This window comes from Culicoides brevitarsis, chromosome 2 (genome assembly GCF_036172545.1).
Source record: "Culicoides brevitarsis isolate CSIRO-B50_1 chromosome 2, AGI_CSIRO_Cbre_v1, whole genome shotgun sequence".
NCBI lineage: Eukaryota > Metazoa > Arthropoda > Insecta > Diptera > Ceratopogonidae > Culicoides > Culicoides brevitarsis.
Genome location: NC_087086.1, coordinates 22067333 through 22085227, shown reverse-complemented (window position 1 = coordinate 22085227; position 17895 = coordinate 22067333). Strand labels below are relative to the sequence as shown.

General features: G+C 29.8%; 3 protein-coding genes across 3 annotated transcripts; 2 read left to right on the top strand and 1 right to left on the bottom strand.

Annotated features, from left to right (window-relative positions):
• The first annotated feature begins 832 nt into the window (after positions 1–832).
• Positions 833–4325, top strand: LOC134830169 (insulin receptor substrate 1). Its single transcript, XM_063843560.1, has 9 exons — positions 833–1485; positions 1570–1750; positions 1819–1944; positions 2008–2153; positions 2205–2436; positions 2497–2572; positions 2635–2726; positions 2800–3077; positions 3138–4325. Exons 1-9 carry the CDS (start codon positions 1104–1106, stop codon positions 3944–3946), a joined length of 2322 nt encoding a protein of 773 aa, XP_063699630.1. The 5' UTR covers positions 833–1103; the 3' UTR covers positions 3947–4325.
• A 72-nt stretch (positions 4326–4397) lies between these two features.
• Positions 4398–8881, top strand: LOC134830170 (probable nuclear hormone receptor HR38). Its single transcript, XM_063843561.1, has 6 exons — positions 4398–4628; positions 6483–6544; positions 6605–6969; positions 7337–7413; positions 7992–8504; positions 8571–8881. The coding sequence occupies exons 1-6, from the start codon at positions 4454–4456 to the stop codon at positions 8825–8827; spliced, it is 1449 nt and encodes a 482-aa protein (XP_063699631.1). The 5' UTR covers positions 4398–4453; the 3' UTR covers positions 8828–8881.
• Positions 8882–9416: 535 nt separating this feature from the next.
• LOC134832782 (importin subunit beta) lies at positions 9417–13477 on the bottom strand. The gene is made up of 6 exons (XM_063846937.1): positions 13262–13477; positions 12782–13023; positions 11695–12723; positions 10868–11132; positions 9749–10811; positions 9417–9683 (listed from the first exon to the last, which is right to left on the bottom strand). Coding segments are annotated over exons 1-6 (2646 nt in total). The 5' UTR covers positions 13308–13477; the 3' UTR covers positions 9417–9682.
• Positions 13478–17895: the final 4418 nt, after the last annotated feature.

Sequence of the window (17895 nt, the reverse complement as noted above, 5' to 3'; positions counted from 1 at the left end):
AGTACTTCTTTTTATAGATAAAACTAATGGATACATACAATTTTTTACAAATTTAGATACATAAAAATAAAATACATCGTTTTCTTTGTTTTTAAATAATTTATATTTATAAATATTCCTATTTATTATTCATGAAAAAAAAATGAAAATTAATTTTCGTAACGGTGCTCTACAAAAAACCTTAGAGTTTTATTTAGTAAAATTTGTGCTTTGTCAATTTCCATGTTCTCTAATTCCGCAACTATATAATCTCCGGCTTTTCTAAATACTGTCTTTTTCTCAGAAGTTGATAAATTGGGTCTTTTTCTTAGATTTCTCGACACTTTGAGACTTGTGTGTGACTTTGCATCGTCTTCTTCACTGCTTCCAGAATTAAAAGCTACATTTTCATATGCACCTTCCATTCTCATACAATTCTGTTTGCTATTTTTGGCTAAAAATACGTTCTTACGCCGTAAACCTTTATTATTTGTATGTATATCAAAATTAGAGAGACATTTTTCTTTTGGCATCGTTTCCATTGTGATATGGTTTTCGACTTTCAGGCACGATTCGTTTCCTCGGTCAACTTGAATTCTTTCTGTAATAAGTATATTGATATTTTAACCAACTATTGCTTCAAGGCGTAAATTTTATTTACCTAATACTTCATCTTCTACATTAGCCATTGTTTAATTAATTGATTGTTTAAGCAGCATACTCCAAAGCATAAAATTATTTTTTTCTGTTTTCCTCACTCAGTCACTATGAATACGCGCGCATTCCGGTCACGAGCCGATTCCACCACAGCTCAATGCACAATTGGAAATTTGGGACCGACCCAAGGCACAGGCGGAACCAATCATTTTCATCATCCGTCGACAACTTTCGATTCAAGCAACCACCTTTTCGCATTTTCAAAGACGTCCAAGTGCAAAAGATCGAACTATATTCGAAACAAAATGTGCAAAAACCCTTGCTGAATGTACTGCAAACGAGTTAAAGAGTTATAAAAATACATATTATCAGGACCACCATCACAATTTTTTGTTTGAAAAAGAAAAAAAACACCCTTAATAAATGAAAATTTAGTCGTAATTTTGCTAAGAGCTGAGACGAGAAAAATGACGGACAAAAATGTAGTGTTGGAAGGATATATGAAAAAACTGAAAACAACGAAAAAAAAATATTTTGTCTTATTTGGTGATACCAGAGATATGTTTGCTCATCTAAGGTATTACGACTCTGAGAAAAAATTTAAGCAAAGTCTTAATAAGCGTGATACTCCCAATTCGAAAAAATGTATAATCTTACGGGAGTGTTTCAATATAAATAGAAGATTGGATACTAGGCACCCAAATGTGCTTGCACTTTATACTAAAGAAGAATGTTTTTCTATCATTTTCGAGTTTGAAGAAGATCTTCATAAATGGCTAAATGCGTTGCTGCGCTTACAAAAAGGATCTTCACTAAACGATAGTGAGCCTACCCCTCGTCCACAATTCGGTAAGTTATCGAATAACTTACTGCAACGTCTAATTGGTCTTTATTTAATTGAACTTGTTAAAAAATTATTTTTATGTACATTAGATCATATTTGGGAAGTTAACATTGAGAAAAAGGGACTTGGAGAAAGTAAAGGTTTGCATGGGCCATACAGGCTATGTATATGTGAGAAAAATTTGTCGTTTGTCAAAGCTGGCATACATCTCACTCCAAACAGAGATACAAATTTGGACATCATCGACATTTCATTGGGCAGTATAAGAAGGTTTTTGTTAATAAATTCACACTTGAAATATTTTTTTCATACTAAATATTTATTAACAATAAAAACAGGTATGGAGCACAACAATGTTATTTTTACTTGGAAATTGGCAGAGTGTCTAAAACGGGCCCTGGTGAACTCTACTTGGCAACTGCAGATCCATTAACCGCTCAAAATCTTTATGATACCATATTGAGGTAATTACAATTCAGTTTGGCTTAATAAGCTTTAAATTCAATTCATTGCCTGATTTTAAATAGGTATGTAAAACAAGGAAAAGTAATAGAGGAATCTACCGCTGTTTACCACAGAGATAGATCGTTGTCAGTCAATGAAACTTCTAAACCCGTAACGCAGTACAACATTGGTAGCATGGAGCTCAATTCTGAAATAAAGCCTTACAATGGTAGGATTTTTTTTTTATTTTATGCAAATCAATAATACAACCAAAATATAGATTCTTGCCATAGAGAAAGATGTGATAGTTTACCGAGTTCAAATGTCATATCTTTAAACAAAACCAAATCTGCTACCAGACCGTACTCTGTTTGCAGTCGTTCACCAACGACTCCTAGTCCACTAAGTCCGATGTCTCATACTTTATCGAGCAAAAGTGACGACGATTCATCATTCACTGTTGATGAGGTGGATTGTATAGATGATGTATCAAAAAATTTCAAAAACCTAAGGTATTTCTTATATCTTATTATTTTTATAATTAATGCGCATTAATGAACAGTTTGTTACAGTTGCTCTCATTCAAAAATGACTATTTTGGAAGAAACATCTGAAGATATGAGTATTTCTGAAAAAGGACAAACACATGTATGTTATTAATGCTTTTAATTAAAAAAAGAAAATGAATTAAAAATAATTTTTTCTTAAAGCTGCATGAAAATACTCCAGTAACAATCTCCGAATCTTTGGTAGAGAAACAGGAATACTTAGAAATGTTACCTTCACTTGAAAGTAAAACAAGGTAATACATATTACTTATATAAATTAAGAATGTTTTTTTCTGTTTTCAATTCTATTTGTTTTAAACTTTTTAGAACGGAAGTACGAAGCCGGACATCAAGTTTTGCTGAAGACATCCCAAGTTATAATACTCGATTCCATCTTCCAGATGGCTTAAGTTCCTCTGCTTCAAGTGTAACTTCTGGCACCCCCTCGACGGACACACGTTTTTCGGCGTTTCATCTTGAAAAAACTTTTTCACATTTTAGCGAGGATAACAATGATTTCGTTTTGAGACCAACCAGGACCTATTCTGTAGGAAGTAAACCGGATAATATTAAGACGAAAACTTTAGATGGTTTCAATACTGATGGTTAGTACTAAAAAGTTTGAAAAAAAGAAAAAATATTTTAAATTTCAAATGTCATTTTAGCTCATAAGAATTCTACGAGGATCCGTGCATTTTCTGTTGGATCAAAGGTGAAAAATCGACTAAATGATTTGGGAAAAATTGATACGAAAGAGAAAAAAATGAGAAAGCCGCAATCAGATAAGTGCACTAGTGTACCCGCTTTAATAAAAACTCCAAAAAGCGGAATAAGTGATCAGGCTGATCATATTAGTTTTCAAAATAAAAGTGGGAGTCTGAACCGTTCCATTTTCGGATCTCCAAAAACCACAGATTCTTCAGAGTACATGGTCATGCACCCTAGCAATAACAATGCTGAGAAATTCGTACAGGAAACTAAAAAATCTGATTATGTTGAGATGGGAGCACGATCTGATAGGTTTTCATCAAAACCTATTGAAATAGTAATAAAAAAGAATAATGATAAATTTCAAAGTCATGATACCACTTCTAGTCCTCAAATTGATTATGCATCCGAAATTGATAGTCATAATACTATGTTTCCCTTGAGTTTAGACAAAAATTCAACGTGGGATATGAAGTCACTACCATTAGAGTCGAAGTTAACAACAAGTAACTCTCAAGAGCATCAACATAATGATGTTGTAATCGATAGCACTCAACATATCGACGAAGGAGATTATGCGACACTTTTGCCTGGTGATGGATTTGAAAACAAAAAAGATGAAGATATGAAAGATTACAAACCAAACTATATTGATTTATATTTTCCTCAACAAAGTAAAGAGAATAACTGTAATCCCAAGAAAGATGATACAACAACAAAATCCACATATGCACAAATTGTGTTTCCTGATTTTCAGCCAAAATAAATTAAACCTTTTAACAAACAATCTTTTGGTTTACAATTTAAATTGTTTAAATTTTTATCGAATGCATCAATAGATTTTTTTAGAAACGTGGAAAATACAGACTAAAAAGACGGACACATTTTTGGAAGCAATATTTTTTTGTTTCTCGTTGAAAGAACTTAATGAAAATGATGACGTAGGGACTAGGTATATACTATAAATTTGTACATATTGGTTAGATATGACGTCGTTATTTTGCGTCTGCGGTGTTTCGTCTTCAATTTCATCTGTAGCTCTTATGCCATATGACTCGATATTGCAACTTTATTATATTACAATACTTTGAAAGATAAACACGTGAAAAACAGTGTAGCCGTTATTATTAATAAATAAATTATTGGCAAATATAAATTTATTTTATGATTTTTTGTGATATTATTGTGAGAGTTAAAAAATAAAAATTTATAAAAACTCGTATTGGAAGAAAAATAAATAAAAAAAAAAATTGAATGAAAATAAAAGAAACTTATGAGTATTATGCAGGAGAAAATTGATAAAATTCAAAACTTTAAAGAAGAACTATCCTTTTGCGAATTTTGTTTATCCAATAATTGTAAATGTAATGTTACAATATTTAATATATACAAGTTTTTGTTTGATGATTTGAACAACAACAAGGATTTGCCTGATTCTTCCGTTTCATGTATGTAACAATTTTTTAAGAGTAGCTTTTATAAATATCCAGGAGTCTTGACAAAGTTTGTAGGTTCCCTGTCTTCAATAAAATGCCGTACTATGACGTCATGTGAGAAAACAGTATTTATTTATATAACGTTACAAAGACGTCATTTATTTGATTTTTTTTATCATTGATGTCATAAGAATGACGCAAACATAGTCCTGCGCATTAAAATACAATGAATTAAAATGTTTTACCCCGTGGCTAAGTTATGTCTCAAAATAATATTTTTAAAACTTTATGACCTTACATGATTAGAATAATACTTTATTTATATTTTTTGTTTAATATTCTTTTTTGTTTTTTTGTTCAATAATTATGTATTTTGTGTTGAAATATACATGTTTCATACCTACAGAGTACATATTTCTAATGTACTGAACAACAAGTTTGTACGTTGCTCAAAAGAAATGGTGAACCTTCACGTTCCTTTTTAAACTAATTTTTGGGACTCTTGTATTGTAAATTATATGAAATAAAAGTTTATGCGTATTTACCGAAGTTAATAAAAATGGAGTACTTATTTTAAATCTTAATTGCTTAGTGACCTAATAATGAATAATTTAATGCTCACTGATTGTTAAAAATCAAAATTTTTGATCGTTTTAATATTTATTTAAAATGTATCTGACTCGAGACTCGAAACCATGATTGACTCCAATCGTGCTCATAATTTACTGATATCTTTTAGAAACCCTTTGGGACCTTCTGGGAGAGCTGAGTGAGTTTTGAGTGCGCCTGCTTGAGATGACAGGTTTAAAGCTAAGACCCATTCTTCGGCGCTTACTGAGAAAGCTTACGATTTCACAGTATGAAGTACAATAGGACTCTTTAGAGACCGCGGTGTGAGCCATACTAAACTAGGTCTAGTAAACCCTACCCTATCATTTTGGTCAGCGGTATATATTTATCTTGACCCTAAAAGTTTGACGAGCTCAGCTAGAATTTTATAATAGAAATATCAACCTCTCATAAGGAACATTTTTCATGCTTTATATAGTTTATTTTTTTACTTTTTTTTTAATATAAATTTGTTTTAGAAGTTGAAAAATCCAATTGAAAAAACATTTAGGTATTTTTTTTATATGTATATAAAAGGATAATTTTAAAAAGTTTTTTTATATTACCTAGGTATTTAAAGTTTGCTTAACAATTATTTTCAGAAAAGAAAATTGTTTTTGAACTGCAAAATAAATCATGTTTTCCATTGTATTTTTGACTTTTCAAATAGAACAAGTGTTTTTATATATTTATAAAATATCATTTAAATTGAATTTTGCCGTGAATCACCAAAAATAAAAATTTGAATATGAATCGCGCAGTTTTCAAATCAAATGCCTTCACCCAGAAAAAACTTCCGTGTCATTCGAGCCCTTCTTGGTTGAGCAAGAAGATTGTCTAACTTTCCTAAAAAAAAGGTACAGAGTTCCTGTCTGAGACTAAAAATCCAAATTCAATGATTTCAACTAAAAAACAACTTTCTAAATTATTGGCCCTTAATTTAAAGACCGATATACGACTTCAAGAGCAAAATACTTTAAATTATTAGGAAATTGAAAATCAACAAAAATATAATTTCATGAAAGAAAGTAATAAAAAACAATTTTAATAAAAAATGTGTTCCTAGCTTCAATCATAAGAAACAATTTGTTATGGGCTGTTAAGTGAATAAATGCTAAATTAACGGTTGGTGAATTTTACTACTGTTTTGGGAATACCATTTTTCTTTTATTTTCAATTGAAAATGTCAACTCATTTTCCTTTAAACTATATAACAGCTGTATAAGAAGTATTCAATTTTTCCTTTTTTAAACATAGGTAATTACCGAATTGACGCATCTAAAGACTCGTACATTGATTGTTGCTTTAACTGTCCAAAAGTATGTTGAGATTCATCTGTTTTACGATATATGTTTATATTATCATTGAACTATTTTAAGGAATTAGAACAAAAAGTTGAGTTTTATAAGTTTGAGGAAGGTAGAAAAGAAGAAGCGACAAATGTGCGAAATTATTATTTGCCTTTGCACCGGTCTATGTCAGTATCAAGTAGTGAAAGTCAACCTTCGTGCGGTAATAATATGGGAGCTTCAAGTATTATCACTAGCTCGCTGGAAACTATCACATCAGATGTTCAGGTTTTGAAAACGTGCTGCGTTTGTGGAGATATTGCAGCTTGTCAGCATTATGGAGTTCGAACCTGTGAGGGCTGTAAAGGGTTTTTCAAAAGAACCGTTCAAAAAGGATCAACATATTTGTGCTTGGGCAATAAAAATTGTCCTGTTGATAAACGACGTCGAAATAGGTGAGCAATAAGTTTTAAAAAAATCTGTTGTTTTACTTTTATAATAAGTTTTTAATTGTTTTTTTTTTTTTTATTTATTTTTAAAGTTTTATAAAAGTTGTCGTTTAATACGAACAACGATAATACCGCGTTTCGAATAAAAAAAAATTATGAAGACCTTTTATGAATCATAATGCTCGAAATCTTGCCTAAGTACAAAAAACAATTATTTGACACTTTACAAAGCACTGACATGAAATTTCAATAAAAACTTTTTTTTAGAATATTTTGTTCTTTTATCGGTTCCATGGCAAAATAAAACTATATAACTTCGTATAAAAAATTCAGTTCATAAAAGATAGATAATCCTATTTTTTTTTCCTTACAGATGCCAGTTTTGTCGTTTTCAAAAGTGTCTCCTCGTAGGGATGGTGAAAGAAGTTGTAAGGACCGACTCTTTGAAAGGTTTATAAACACACTTTTATGGTGTTCCAAAAACGTTTTCTGTTTCGCGTTACATTTTTAAAATAAAAACCATGGAGATAAGGGATGTAGAAATTCTATTTAGATTTTCATTTTTAGTACCATCTCGTTATTTCGTAAATTATAAAATTGTTCAATTTTGAATAAATTTCTATGATATTGTTATTAAATTAGCATTTTGACTTATTTTTTCTTTTCCAAATTTTTTTTTTTGAAAAAATTTTCTAAAAAATAATTTTCAAATACTTTGGTCAATATTTTTTGTAAAAAATTAATTCTTGATGTTTAATCGAAATGTTCATAAGTGACCTCTAAAATAGTTTTAAATGTTAAAATTTAAAATTGACAAACAACTAAAATATCGCTAAAAAAGCTACCAGAACTTGAATTTTCTTAAGTCGTTAATAAAAAAGGGCTTCAAAATCTATATAGGATTTCTATATCCCCAATACATAGTAATTTTTCATTAAAATTATGGGGGAGAAATCGTGAAACAAGATACGTTTTTGGAACACCCTTATGACCAACTTGTATATATTTTTCATCATATTTTATTACAGGTCGCCGAGGTCGATTACCTTCGAAGCCACGGTCACCTCATAAATCTCCTCCAAGTCCTCCAATATCGCTCGTTACAGCTTTAGTTAGAGCTTTAGTTGACACAACCCCCGACATTACCAATTTAGATTATAAAAATTACAATGACGGAGTCGAGATTTTTCTTAATGAAGCCGAGCAGGTACAACAATTTTATTCGATTTTAGTAACGAGTATCGACGTTATCAGGATTATGGCAGATAAAATACCAGGCTTCGCAAACATCAACAAGGAGGATCAAGACCTTTTATTCCAATCTGCAGCATTAGAATTATTTGTTTTACGTCTGGCTTATAGAATACAACATAATGATGTTAAATTAATATTTTGCAATGGTATGGTGCTTCACAAGAAACAATGTGAAAAGTCATTTGGTGAATGGTTGTCTGCAATCTACGAATTTAGTAAAAACTTACATGAAGTGGAAGTAGATATTTCTGCCTTTTCCTGTTTGTGTGCTTTAGTGTTAATTACAGGTATTTAATGTAAAATTTATATAAATTATTGAAGAGAATAATTTGTTTTTTTTTTCATTGTATTAGAGAGACATGGTCTTAAAAATCTCCAAGAAGTCGAAAATTTACAACAAAAAATCATAAACAGCTTGAAGGATCATGTAACTTACAACAATTTAGCACAAAAGAAGCCTCATTATTTTAGCAAATTACTTGGCAAACTTTCTGAACTACGCACGTTGAGCGTACAAGGGCTGCAAAGAATATTTTATTTAAAATTAGAAGACTTAGTTCCTGCACCACCAATGATAGAAAATATGTTTTTAGCTTCTCTACCATTTTAATTAATGTAACACATTAATAATAATAATAAAATGATGCAAAAATCATTAGGTTTTAAAAAATATGTTTGGTTATGCTTAAATATTTGTGTTAAAATAAGGCGTATAAATTTAATTTATGTATTTATACGTAGGACATTTGTTGAACAAAGAAATCATTCAAAAAACAAAGTAAATTTGCTTTAAGGTGTCACAAAAACTTAACTTCCTAACCCATCATATTTTTTTAACTATAGAATTCATATATGGATTTTGAAATATAATTCATATTACATGCCTTAATAAATCAAGGTTTGTTAGCTTTTTTAGCGATATTTTAGTAGCTGTTTTTAAATAATTTTTACATTTCAAACTATTTAAAATCCACAGTAGGACAATAATTTACATTATTTTAACGGTTAAAAGGACTCTCTTCAAATATGTGGTCTTTGTTTTGTTTCTATGTTTTTATTTATTTATTTTTTTTTGTAACTATGTTTAGTTTTTAATATTTTCTTACAATTTAATTGTTTGTTACAAACACTAGAGTTAAGAAGATGAACTTAAAAAGCTCTTGAAAACGACAAGATTTTGAAAGTAAAATAGATGTAGAATCAATAAGATATTTATTAGTCAATTATTCATTACATGCCATAAATTTGACTCTAAATATAATCGTACAACAATATTTTTATAGGCTAAGCAGTTAATGTAAAAAATCATTTAATTTCATAATTTTTTTTTTGTTTCTTTGAAATGATCTTTAAAATTGAATAACAGATACATAGGTATAAGATAAATTCACAAGTGAAGAGTACTGTCATAAAAAGGTCTGTCACATTCCGGCATAACATTGATGTAATGTTTGATTAAATCAGATCTAAAAAAATATAGGAAATTAATCGTATAATATTATAAATTTAAAGAGCAATTATTTGTTGTTACCAGCTTGTATTTCCCTGAAGTGTTTTGATTTTACGGATTTCTTTTAAAGCCCAGCTAGATAAAGTTTTGGTGCGATTAGTCCTTGACTTTTTACCTTCATGCAGCAAATTTATTAACTGTTCGTTTTCTAATAAAGGAGCTAATGGAGCTCCAAAAGCTGAGCATAGATCACCAACCAGACCTGCACTAATTGCAATGCTGCTGTCCGATATTTCACGATCTTGTGCAATGGAGATAATATATTCGATGATAAAAGGGACATGTTGCTCCATTAGTTTTACGTCCGGGTGTGGAGTTTCCTCTATTCCTTTTAAACCTTGTATGATTCCCGTATAAGCTTCCAAAATGCTTTCACGAAGTTCATTCATATAATCAATCATGTCATAATCCTTGGGGTCTATTTGAACGCGAACCGCTTGAACTAACATTTGAAGAACGACATTGAGATACTTTTTGAATTCCGAACCAATACTTAAAGCCATATCTCCAAACACTGACAATATTTGTGGCTTAACACTGCGATGTATTTGTGGATCATTTAAATTTTCCAACAAAAGTGTCATTATTTCATCACAGTATGGCAGAATTTTTATTTTGAGACCACGACAAATGTCACCAGCTAGTCCAACTGCCGTACAACATACTTGGTATTCTTGATGATTTTTCAATCCCATATACAAATAGGGCTTGAAGGCATCCATATATTTTATGAATTGTTCACCAAGTAGATCAACCAAAGTGGAGACAGCCATCAATGCATCTTCTTGTACTCCTCCTACTTTGCCAGAATTTGAATTGAACATGGTTAAAAGAGCGGTCATTATAGCATCTGAAATTTGTGGAGCATCATTAGCTTCAACTTTTCTTAAAACCGATTGCAATGTTGCACAAAGAAGTGATTGCAAATCATTGAATTGGTGCCTATCATTATGATTTGATATATGTGACTCCATTTGTAATACTTGATTTAGGCGCTCTAAAATAACCATGGTTGTTTTTTGAACAGTTATATAACAATCATTTGGTGAGTTTTTGATCATTTCCATTAAAGCCTCATATGCCGCTGTAAAAAAATTATTGCACTTATTTTTATCGTTTAAAAAACTTTAATTTTTGTACCTGATCGAAGATTAGCTTGTGATCCATCAACTCTATCAGTGGCTTCGAGTAAACTTTGTATGATGAATTCAAAGTATTTTGATAAGCAATATGTTTCTGGTGTATCATCATTAAATGCATCAGCTGCATCATACGCGGCTTCAGACAGACCAGTGAAAGCCCAACAAACGTTTGCCGCAACTCTAGGCTCAGCTTTCAATCCGTTTAACAGACTTTCCAGCAATGGTTTCAAAAAAGTATCGTTTATAGCTGCTTCCGGAATAACCTGTTAATATTATAAAGAATCAATATTGTCTTTTTTTTAAATACACGTTTAAATATGCACATAACGTTTCATATTTATATTTAAAAGTTTATCTTGTTTCACGTTTCCTCTTCTCAGATTTTTTATCAAAAATAATTATGAAGAACATATAAATTATCACTTAATTTAGTTGACTTTAGTTGTTTTTGTAGAAATACTAATTGTAGTTTTAAACAATTCAAAAATTAGATCAAAAATAAATCAAAGTTTTGAAATGTTAACAAATTTTGATTGTTAACCAATATATGTATTTTTTTTGTTTCTAGAGTATCTATTATGTACATCAGATATGCTAATTTCAAAATACATATATTTTTTTTTTAAGTTGAAAAATTTGGATATATGTTCACAAACATTTATAAAATTACAAATCAAAAAAAAATTTAAAGTGTTTTCAGTTGGTCAAATCAAAATAAAAAAAAACTCTATATTTCAGGTTTTAGTTTCAAAAAAACTAACGCAAAACATAAAATAAAAGATTCTTTGTTGAAAATGTTCGTTAGAAAATTTAAAACATACGAACCTCGCAAATACGACCAAAAGTCCATGCAGCAGTATCTCTTACAATAACACTTTCGTCATACATCAGTTCAATCAAAGTAGCCATTGCTTGTTCCACTAATGGTTTCAAAGTACTTTTATCTAATCCACTCAAAATAGAACCAAACACCATCAGAGCGGCATCTCTGTATCGCCAATTCGGTGACTTAATATTTTGTTTGATGAATGGTAAAACGTGTCCGACAATTTCATTTTCACAACAAGTAGCTAACAACATAAGACATACTCCAGCGGATTTAGAGGGGTTCCAATCATCCTCATCATCTACTTCTTCCTGCTTTGTAAGCTTTTCCATGAGGATGGGCACCAGGTATTGCAGAGCGCCGCGAGCGTAGTGTCGAGAAACACGCGGAGGTGGTCTTCCTGCTTCTGCTGCTTCTTGACTTTCTATGGCAAGATCGATTTCTTCATCACTCACGTTTGACCAGAATTCTATTCCTTGTAGTGCAATCTGATCATTCTCCGATTTCATTGCTTCTAAAGTAATTGGAAACAAAGCTTGTGCCATATACGGTTCCATGTATTGATAATAAAGCGACAAAATTTTCACTAAACACTGCAACGCAGCAACACAAATTTGCGTATCAGATGACTGAGTAGCTTCACACACTACTTCCATTATGTAGTTTCTTTCTGATAACTTATCAAAGTTTGCTTTTGTAAATTCAAGAGAATTAAGGAGAGCATTTGTAGCTGCTAATCTAACATGGTTGCTTGTTTCGCTTTTTCGCATACCATGAATTATAGCAGTTAATATTATGTTTGATTGTTGTTCGAGCACATCAGAATTGATGTCTTGACAAATGTAGCCGATTGCTTCTAATGTTGCTTCCCTCACATTCTCTGTCGAACCATCAGAAACTACATTATTGACAAGCGTTTGCATGAGAAAGTTCCATTGGCCAACCGGAAGCTCCGCAACAGCAATATATGCAACACATTGGGCAGCTGAAGACGGTCGTGTATTCTCATTTCCTAGAGCATCGAGTACCTTAAAGTAAAATATTATCAGAATATTATTGACAGTTTACCATTGACATTCTACTTACATTTTTTTTTACATATTCTCTCACATCTTCCGGGAATGCTAACCATCTTTGTTGATATTGCAGCTTAATGTGATTATCTTTGCTAGTGAGTTGATTTTTAAGTTGCAAGCCAGCGGCCATACGGGCGACAACACTGTTTCCGGACCCCACCAAAACATTAGACAGAGCCTTCAAAAACTCAGGAATGTTTGTGTTTGCCGCTTGTTCAAGAAAAATTTTTGCCGCTTCCAGCTCATTTTTGTCTAAAATTTAAAGAAAAATCAAAAATTTACTGTTTGAAGTACGGCTTTTCGATGACAGTAAAAAGACAAAATGGAAAATTTTAGCAAACATACTAATTGTTGCATCAATCTCCAGTAAAACACTACAATATATTCACAGAATATGATTTTGACCATAAGTTTTAGTCAAATCATTTTAATTGTACATTTCTTTATTATGAGCATAAGAAAGGCAAAATTAGCGTAACTAAATATGTACCTGACGAGACAGTTTTTTCTAGAATCTGAACTAGTTGCATCGTCATTTTGGCGAACTATTTCTCTTTGTTTAATTTGCGTAAGTATAGAATGAAACTTAGATCTTATTTTCAAAACAATCAGTGAAACTATAAATTTACTTTTATTTTAATTGTGTGAAAACAGTTTCTTTCGATCCATGTGAATTGTTTCCTTAAGTAATGCGGTTCGGCGTCGAAAATGGTGACAGCTGTCATCATATGAGGAGTTCCACATTGTGATTGGATCAATTTTCTTTTGCCATGAGGAGTAAGTCAGGCTTTTGTTTAATGTTATCACGTTCAGTCTTCTCAAATGGTTTGCAATAACAGAAATTTAAGTGGAAGCTAGGTTCAAAGGAGCACCTACCATGTTTTTTTAGTTCTCAAATTTTTAATTAATAAAAATGCACTTTCACCCATTTTTATTTAGTATACAATAACAATATAAGATATTTTGTTGTGAAAAACTTTGCAATTTAAAGCATGATTTTTGAAAAAAATTTCCAAGTTCGAAAAAATGTTTTCTTTTAAGGCGAATAAATTTAATATTTTCATTTTTTGTTCTATGAGGATTTTCATGAAAGAGGGGGGGGGGGAAAAAAAATATTTTTGAATTTTTTGTATTTAATTTTGTAACGTTTTTAGACGTGAAACACTGATTCTTAACGTTAATTAATTTTATTTTTTATTATTTTTAAATTTGAACTCAAAAGTAGAGAAAAGTCAAGCAAAACCTCCCAAAATTGAAAAAAATAAAAAAAAAATCATCTAAATATGAATAGGAAACATAGGCTTAATAAAGATGCGACTGCTCTAGAACGACAGAATAAAATATAGTTCACCTAAAAAAATTCACAACTATTGGGAATGAGTTACAATAACAATTACGTATTGTGAACGAATCATAAAGTGAGATAACCGTTTAAGATACCGTAAAAACAAGTAAGAAATTGATTAATGACCAAAACTTGTTTAAATTTTGTCATTTTGTATAAGAAAGTATTTTAAACTTTTTTTTAAGATTTTCAACTTTACTTTATTTTGCCGGTATTTACGGTTTTTTTTTGAAATCGTATTCCCATGTCGAATTCACTTTATAAGTAGGCGACGCCTTTTTAAATTTGAACTTAAGGCGTTAGGCACATAGAAAAGGATCTTACGACATCAGCTAAACAAAAAGAATATGATTAGGTAATATTTAATAATAATGAGAATATATAGTAGGATTAATTAATGCTTTTAACTCTTAAAAACCACGACTTCTTAAAAAGGTACGACTTCTTCGTAAGGTCTGGGGAATCTAATGATTCAGTTTAATTTTGCTCGATATAGGCACATATTGAATAATTTCTTTTATAAATCAAAGGCGAAAGTGACAGCGATAGACTCAATATTATATATATGTATGTAGATAAAATATCATAGTATACATAAAATTAATTAACTAACAAAACTGTTTTGTAAGTTATGTTTAGTAATGTTTTTAGTTCTTGAAATTTTATAATTACATTTAACAAACTTTAAAAGTAAAAAAAATAACAAAAAGTGCATATTAAAATGAAATACTGACTAAAATAAAAGAATCTTTAAAAAAATTAATCTTTAAAAAAAATTAGTAATAAAACGAAATAAAAATCGGAAAAATGGCAAATAAAGTAACTATACCTTTGAAAATAAGAATTATGTTTAGTATACGTGATCACTTATCAGAAATCAGCAAACTCAGAAATCCTGCAAAAACTCTAAGTAGAAAAATTAACTTAAATGTAAAAAGGCACGTGAACTTATATAATCGCTAAAGAAATAGTGAGGATATTAAATATCTGGTGAAAATTTCCCGGTGTAATATACATACCTTTCCGTACTAAAAAAAAAGAGAAAATGTTTTTGTAAAACCATAATTAATGTACCAACAGAAACAATCCTCATATTTCTTGTTGTAAAACAAGATGTTGTTTAATAATAAATCATAGCTAATAGAAAATTCAAAATATGCCCTAAATGTCGATACCTTCACAAAATTTTTGAAAATATAAAAATATTTTATTGAAGTTGCAAAACATTAAAAATCTGTAAAAAAAAGTACTTTTACAGTAATACAGTAAAATTTCTCAAATTGGGCACCTAAAAAGTTTAAAGCGCTTAAATATTACTGACAAATTGAAACAAAAAATCTTAAATATAGAGAATTTGAAATCCATCGGAAATTCATGGACCCCCACCCCCCCTCAAACTTCCGACGCAGTAAATGGATGGCGCCTATCAATTTTTTGAGAAACTTTTTATGAATCAGCTAAAATCAGCGTGGCCAGATATCCAGTTTTTTCCTGGAATCTCCAGGATTATTGTAAACTCTCCAGGATTGTAGTCAAAATCTCCAGGATTTTGAAAGCTCGAGCTTTGAGCTTGAAGCTCGAAAAGCTTTAAAGCTTGAGCTCGAGCTTCGAGCTTCAAAATTGGAAAAAGCTTAAGATAATTTGGAAACAAAAATTTAAAAAAAATTGTTTTCTTTTACTTTTATGTTTCATTGTAAAAATACTTAATAAACTTTAAAAAAATAAAATTTTTTAATGAAACATTTCTTTAGTCGACAAAAAGCGACAAAATTTTTAGAAAAATTTGATTGCAAATTTGCAAATGATATTTTTAGATAAAAAAAATCAAAAGTTGCTACAAAATTTTTTTTTAGTGGATTTATTTACGTTTTTTAAATTTCTAAGCTCGACGGTTCAAGCTCATAGCAAGCACTCATAAAAGCTCGAGCTTGCAATGTCTACTTGAAATATTTACAACTTGTAAACTATTTAGAAAAAAAATTATTTTTAGATTTCGATTTCACGAAAGAGTTTTGCAGAAAAAAGTGTAAGCGATATTCTATCAAAGATTGCGTAAAAACCAGAAGCGCGACGCAAGTTCTGAAAATATCATATGAAAGCTGAAAGAAAGATCTTTAAAATGAATGTAGGCTCATTTCATACTATATGGGACTTTTTGAATGACGCACGCTCAAATTTGACTAAAATTTAACGGTTTTTTGCCAATAACTTTTTTATTTCAAATCAAAATTTATTTTATCAAAAGACAAATTTATTTGTCTTTTTGAGACCTTTCCAATGGTTGTTAAATCACTAAAATCGGATCAATAGTCACAAAGTTATGCACACTTGAAGGTTTTTTGCGCAAAATCTCATGATCCCAAATCGAATCAGCATACCAAAATACAGCTAAATCGAAAATTTTCTAAATCTTTTATGATCCTGCCCATTTATTTTTTGACTTTTAGAAAAAAAAAATCATTTTTTTTTAATTTTTTGTTGCTTCGTCCACATTTAAAAAAAGGCAATGATTTTAAAAAAAAAATTCCCATCAATTTTTGGATTTTTCAAAATTTTCATGGTGCTCCATGGTTTTAAAATTTTCTCAAAACACAAAACTGGCCACGCTGGCTAAAATTGATGAATCAGCTAAAAATTTCGTTTTTGCAAAAAAAAAAATTGACTTTCTTTCTCAACTAAGTTTCTCAGGACTCATCAAAACTATAAGTTCTTTATCATGACATTTTAGATAATTTTAAAGCATTTTCAAACTTAAAGCAAACGTAAAAGTCAAATTTTTGGTTGAAACTTTGAACAGAATGTAAATTAATATTTGTCCATTTTAAGAGATTTCACTGTTTTTGTTTTTTCTTCTTTTTCTTATTCTTCTTTCAAGTTAATCCCACCCATTTAATTTAGTTTTCAAATAGAATTTACTGAGCAGAAATGAACAAAGCTTATCAGTTGTCTCTCAGCTTAATTTAAGAGTAGTGTTTCGAATATAAATACAATATAAAAATAAGTGTTTACCTAATCATAATGAAAAATAATATTTAATCAAACTGATATCTACCAATGATACATGAAGAAGTAAGAAGAATAATTATATTAATAAATTTAATTTTATTTATTTAAATTAAAATTATACCCTGTTAATAAGGCCATTAAATTTAATTATTTTACTTTATGTCGCATGTGGATTTTGATGAGTATTTGATGAGTAATACATAAGTCTTTTTCTGATTAGTATTATTTATATAGTTGATTTTAAATTTATTTAGACAATGTTTAAAATACTAAAATTTTAAACAGGTTGATTGACAGTTAATGAATATTTTTATATTATTTAAAATTATTTTTTTCTTTTTCTTAAATTAGGTACTACTTAAAAATAATAATTTTTTAGTCAAAAGAAAAAAATATATGTAATTTCAATATTCTCCCATCTTTTGTGCTTTAAATTTCATATCACCCAAAAAGGATGTAAAATTAGGAATAAAGCCATGTTTTAAAATAGTTTATACAAAAATAAGTTGTGATTTTGTATAAGCTCCATTTATACACCAAATCCAAAACGTTCGGAACTCCACCATTTGAAGTCAAGTAACAGAAATTATTTGAAGACGATTATACAATAACCCACCTAAAAACACAAAAAGGGCTTTCTGTGGGTTTTCTTGCTGTCTAACCTGTTCCATATTCTTCTTAAGTTGTTCATAAATAAAAAGATCTCTTAAAGAGGGAAATATTTATAAAAAACTTATTCTTCATTTTATCGTTTTTTCTCTCCTTTTTTTAAA

Bases quoted from the DNA above. Each gene is read 5' to 3' on its own strand.
- LOC134830169 (XM_063843560.1), top strand. From the start codon at position 1,104: ATGACGGACAAAAATGTAGTGTTGGAAGGATATATGAAAAAACTGAAA. The intron at 1,751-1,818 runs GTTTTTGTTAAT...CAATAAAAACAG, and splicing joins TCATTGGGCAGTATAAGAAG to GTATGGAGCACAACAATGTT. The intron at 2,154-2,204 runs GTAGGATTTTTT...ACCAAAATATAG, and splicing joins TGAAATAAAGCCTTACAATG to ATTCTTGCCATAGAGAAAGA.
- LOC134830170 (XM_063843561.1), top strand. From the start codon at position 4,454: ATGAGTATTATGCAGGAGAAAATTGATAAAATTCAAAACTTTAAAGAA. The intron at 4,629-6,482 runs GTATGTAACAAT...TTTTAAACATAG, and splicing joins GCCTGATTCTTCCGTTTCAT to GTAATTACCGAATTGACGCA. The intron at 7,414-7,991 runs GTTTATAAACAC...ATTTTATTACAG, and splicing joins AAGGACCGACTCTTTGAAAG to GTCGCCGAGGTCGATTACCT.
- LOC134832782 (XM_063846937.1), bottom strand. From the start codon at position 13,307: ATGACGATGCAACTAGTTCAGATTCTAGAAAAAACTGTCTCGTCAG. The intron at 11,133-11,694 runs GTTCGTATGTTT...TAATATTAACAG, and splicing joins CTTTTGGTCGTATTTGCGAG to GTTATTCCGGAAGCAGCTAT. The intron at 10,812-10,867 runs GTACAAAAATTA...ATTTTTTTACAG, and splicing joins ACAAGCTAATCTTCGATCAG to CGGCATATGAGGCTTTAATG.